Genomic DNA, 5,553 nt, shown 5'->3' with positions numbered 1-5,553 from the left:
CTCCAATTATATATCCAATAGCATCTATGAAAAAAATAATCTCCAATTTTAAATGCTACTAACTATTTTTCATGTAACTAAACGATTCCAATCTCCCTCTAAAGTCTAAACTCCAATATCCTTTTTGCGTATGAGGATTGGATATTTGGCTAGCTGGTAACTAGAGATGCAAAAGAAGTGTGGGAAACTGCAGCGAAGAGACTATATGTTTTGGTCAAACTTTAGCTCCATCAAAAAAAGCTCTTTTAGCTGTTTATATCCAATGTCATCTTTTTTTTTTTTTTTTTTTTTTTAAAGAACAAACTCACACACTTTAAGTCAAGGAAGTGATATGTCTAACAGTGAAAGTTTGTATTAACTTGATTTTAGTATCTCTAGCATCACTCTTAGCATGAACTGAACATTTCATTTTGGTGAAGTGGCACGGTTTTAACTTTTGCAAAATATATCAAGAAAGTGAAACTGAAAATCTCAAAAAATTAAAACAAATGAAGAGATTTGAGTTTCATGAAATAAATTTGTGCTTCGAAATTCTACTGCTTAACTTAATTGATATTCATTCTCCAAAGCTTCTTGCCTCAATTCTATTTCTGTCAGCCAAAAAAAAAAACAAAAGAAGCACATTTGCAATCAAAAAGAAAATCCATCTCTAATTTATATGTATTTTTCATCTAATGTATCTTTCGTTAATCAACTTGAGTAACATTATTGCAAACATTTAGATTAAATATGACAAAAAATAATTGTCTACTCTACTTTCTTTGTCACCCCAATCCTCATGAGGGCAACATAAGCCATGAGCCTGTACCCAACTAGCATAATCACCAAAGCAACAACAGCAATGGCTTTCCCATTTAGTCCCACTTGCTTTATTGCTGGAAACTCCCCTACCAAACAAAACCCACCTTTACTATTGCAGGGGTATGTTTCACTAGGCTTGTATTGAGACCCTATCAAGAGCTTGTAGGTGTAATTGCTAATGGAAATGTATTTGATCCAAGCTATAAAGGAAGGCACATGTTGAACATAGAATCCACCAGCTAGAAGGAATGTCAGCATGATGACTGATCCTAATATAGTGGCAGACTTTTGGTCCATTATCGTAGCACCAATGGCAAGACCTAAGCCTTGAGATACTAATACGCTGAGCAGTAGGACAACCAAGGTTTGCACAAAGTTTACAAATGAGGCTTTGAGGCCAGCCATCCAATAAGTTATGACAACAAAAACTGTGGGAAGGATAAGCTCCATGGGGAGGTCGGCGACGACTGTTGACATGAAGTATGATGAGAGCCTGTACATGCCAGATGAACGCTCCTTTTCAAGCATCCTACGCTCCTGAGGGAAGGTAAATATAGCTTGAAATAGAGGGAAGAAGCCCCAAAATCCTGATTCGAAGAAGAGCAGTCCAATCTGCATATTGCAATGTTAAAAAAGCAATCTGGATACTATGTACCATGTATTCAAATCCAAGTAAATGAATGAATGTCATGCTATGCATAAGGGCCATTTCTAAAGGTTGTCAATGTGCTACATATGTATATTTATTCAACTTCCTATTTTTAGTCATCTAATTTTATTGATCTTCACAAATTGAATCTTCCAACACTATGCCAAATCAAAATTGCCTCATTTGGTTCAAAATAGTAATTGACAAAATCATTTTTCAAGAAAAGCAGAATTCTCGTACCTTATCCTGTAGATGGGCATCATCAGATTGCCACCATAGTAGTCCTGAAAGAACAGCTACAACCAGGACCTGACCGATCTTGAGGCCGGAGAATGACTGATGCTTTCTCTCTTTGACCCCTCTTGTAAACAAAACAGAAAATTGTTGCCACCAAGTTGTGGACCACTTGCCAAATTGCTTGTCATCTAATCCATCTTGATATTGACTGCTTCTAAGTTCTTGAAGCTCTTTCTTCAATTTGTCAGCAAGATTAATCTTATAGGCAGATACCAAAGTCTGCTTAATCTTATTTTGATCCTCATGTGAATCATCCGAGGATACACCTGAAAGGCTGCAAACATTAGCACCAGAACAATGCGTGATACGGAACATATAGTGTGCAAAATTAAGGACAACGTACTAGTGATTCATGATATCAAATGCCAAAGGGCATCAACAAATTCTTATGATGCCTTTCTGTCTAAAATAGGAAACCTAAAGGAATTGGATCCTCGTGTTTATTTGACTAAAAGAAGAGTCACCACACAGAATAGCAAACCATATGTTTTCACCAAGTAATAATCATTTATAAATCTAAAAGAAGTGAAATTAATTTGAATCCACCAGTAAAGACCTTATGCAAACAAATTAGGAAATTGTTACTTCTGCACACATCAGACCTTTTGTCAAATGTCTGCAGAAGGAAGCCTGTCAAATTCTGGCATTTGCTCCCAAGCAGTGTTAAAAGAAAGAGCAAAAAAGAGAGAGGAAACCATAAATGGGAAACTAGAAATAAACAAGATTATAAATGTGAAAGGAGCTTCCAGAATGTAAGTTAATATCGGCTGAAACAAATTTTGTATAATAACTTTCTAAGCATACATGCAATATAAATTAGAAACGAAAAAGAAAACCAAATAATGGGAAGATGAGACTGCTTTTCTGATAGTCATGCAAAGTTTCCTATGCCTACTAACAATTTCAAAAGCTTTCTATGGTTTCCAAGGCCTTTTAGATCTTTACCCAAGGAAATTTCCCAAATTTCAACCCTGCAGCTTTGGGAACATATTGTATTGGTAGAAATAGAATTAGGCTTTGGCATTAATTATCCATGCTCCCAATTCTACATACCTTAACTAAAGCAATTTGACCACAAGAATAATCTCCTTGATAATTAAAAGCTCATTAACGCAGTCAATACTATAAAGAAAATAAAATAATCTTCATTTGATTGTACTGCACAAGTACCAGTGCAAGCATCTTACAAAGATATGAACCACTAATAGATAACTACATTGTTCGGGAAAAAACCAACAAACCATGCAATATTCCTCAAATCATCTTCAGATATTATAGGCAATTAGGCATGCATGCTCTAAAATGAAAATATGCAAAATTTGAATATAGTTTCTTAGATGTTGAACCTTAGACTATCCAATTGAATTCAAGCTCATTGTCGTATGTAATGACAATTAAATTCAATCATGTAGTTCATTGATTAATGTAATCACATAGTTGAATTTAATTGATAAACTTAAGGTACAATACCTAAAGAATTTAAGAACTTAAGAGAAAACAGTATTATCTTACACATACCGTTTGCAAGATCTAAGAGAAAATCTGCAGGATTCATGACAACCATTGGGGAATATCCGATGCTGGAAAAGTAGTCCACTGCTTCTGATCCCCTTCCAAAATACAAAGGGTTACCTTCGGATAACAGTAAAACCTTATGAAACATGTAAAATAGCCTACTTGAAGGCTGGTGTATGGTCATAACAACTGTTCTTCCTCCATTTGATAACTCCCACAATGTGGATACAATCCTTTGAGCAGTTGTTGAGTCAAGACCTGAAGTGGGCTCATCCAAAAATAGCAGACTAGGGTTTATGAGCATTTCTTGTCCTATACTAACCCTTTTCCTCTCTCCCCCAGAAATCCCCCTCAATCGTTCTCCTCCAATAATGCTATTATTACATTTAGTTAAACCAAGTTGAGTTATCACAGCTTCTGCATGCCGGATTTTCTCTTCTTTACTCAGGCTATTAGGCAACCTGAGAAGAGCAGTAAACACAAGTGTTTCTGTCACTGTCAAGTGGGGATAAAGAACATCATCTTGTGTAACAAATCCGGTGTTTCGCTTCATTGCATTCGAGAAGGGCTTGCCATTGTAGGTTATGGTTCCAGCAAGCCGTCCACCAAGGCGGCCTCCCAATGCAGTCAGCAATGTTGTTTTGCCACTGCCAGAAGGGCCTAGCATGGCCAAAACTTCTCCAGGTTGAACCATGCCTGTGATACCCTTCAAGATCATTTTCTCTTCAGAATTTTTGCTCTTCTTAAGTAATCCGCCTTTATTAATTTTGATCATGTAAACAACGTCCTCAAACTGTTCAATAAATCAAAATAACATGTGGGATTTGTCAGGTAAAGAGTTTACTAGATTTCCTTCGTATTATAACTGATAATCATCAATGTCAATAAAAGTTGGTCCACTTAGTACAATGCTATATAACAGAAACAAACAAAGAAGAAACATATATTTAAAATTCATGTTGGGTCCCATCATATTTTGATACAATAAACCATTAGCTTTTGAACGATAGATATGGTAACAAGGGAACTGAAGAACTAAGGACTAAAATTAAAACCCATACTTATAAGGAAATTTATACATAAAATTAATTATAATTTTGAAATTGATTTTGCAAAATGAATCCGTTTATCATAAAGAGAAATCTAATTTTGACAATGAAATCTTCCAGATAATACTTGGGTGCTACTTAAAGCTAAAGAACGCATAAGCATAATGAAAACAAGTAAATGAAAGAAATCCATAAGTTCAAATAAAAAAATAATCAATTCACCAATGTGTGTAAAATTAGTCTTTCAACCCAAGAAACAAGAAAGCCATGCATGGACAATCTTGGAAGTCATTATTTAATATAACAAAGAAAAGGTTGATGTCAATATTGTACCTTCAACGTAACAGGCCGAGTGGCTTTCTTAAAGATGGCTGGGGCTTCCATTTCTGTCTTCTTGTTAGCTTGAGCCTCTATGTCCACCATCGGCATCTCTTGCTCCATGCTTTTTTTTTCACTTCCCAATAAACCCACCTCTTTTTTTTATTTTATGTATAGTATGAAAGAGATTATCAAAAGGTCGATATCTCTCTCTCTCTCTCTCTCAAAGTCTAGTCTTTCCCTAGCTAGACACTCTTTTTTTCAGGTTGTTATTGTTATAGTAATGTGAAATGTGATGGTATTAGAGTGTGCAAAGTGTTGGGAATAGAAAAGAGAAAAGAGAAAAGGGCAACCTAGTTGTGGCTCATGCGAGAGAGATGAGAGGAGAGTTTGAATTTTGGAATTCACAAACCAGAGAGATTCGCGGCACCTTAAATGGGGTGGGCTTCAAATACCAGTTTTTAGTATTTCGCGTTCAGAGCTCTCTCTCTCTCTTTCTCTCTCTCATTCTGTTACAAATCACTCTACACAGATGTGCATACATGTGCACCATATACGGTACTATAAATGAAGATTTTCATACATAAATTACGTAGCGTATAGCCTCTCTCTCTCTGATTTGTTGGGTAAAGTATTCTTGGATGAGATGGAACTCCTATAAATGATCAATCGTACTCCAACTGAAATTCTTGTGATGATGTGTTGTAGTTTTTTAGTAGGAGTCAGCTTAACTAAGGCCCCAAATGGACGTAGGCCTCCTAAAATAATAATAATAATAATAATAATAATAATGATAATAATAATAATAATAAAGTCGATATCTTCTATTGGCCAAAAAAATGTAATGAATAATTTTTTTCCTAAAAAAAAATATTATACTTTTTAAAAAAATATTGTTTTCTGTTACAAATCACTCTACACAGA

At 35.2% G+C, this 5,553-nt stretch overlaps 1 protein-coding gene across 1 annotated transcript; it reads right to left on the bottom strand.

Moving 5' to 3' along the window:
* Nucleotides 1-586: 586 nt before the first annotated feature.
* On the bottom strand, nucleotides 587-5,114 carry LOC112022216 (ABC transporter G family member 9). The gene is made up of 4 exons (XM_024054792.2): nucleotides 4,645-5,114; nucleotides 3,266-4,055; nucleotides 1,691-2,013; nucleotides 587-1,413 (listed from the first exon to the last, which is right to left on the bottom strand). Exons 1-4 carry the CDS (start codon nucleotides 4,750-4,752, stop codon nucleotides 748-750), a joined length of 1,887 nt encoding a protein of 628 aa, XP_023910560.2. The 5' UTR covers nucleotides 4,753-5,114; the 3' UTR covers nucleotides 587-747.
* Nucleotides 5,115-5,553: the final 439 nt, after the last annotated feature.

Source organism: Quercus suber, unplaced genomic scaffold (genome assembly GCF_002906115.3).
Source record: "Quercus suber isolate HL8 unplaced genomic scaffold, Cork oak 2.0 scaffold_706, whole genome shotgun sequence".
Taxonomy (NCBI): domain Eukaryota; kingdom Viridiplantae; phylum Streptophyta; class Magnoliopsida; order Fagales; family Fagaceae; genus Quercus; species Quercus suber.
The sequence above is the reverse complement of the archived record's forward strand: the minus strand, read 5'-3'. Positions and strand labels throughout refer to the sequence as shown.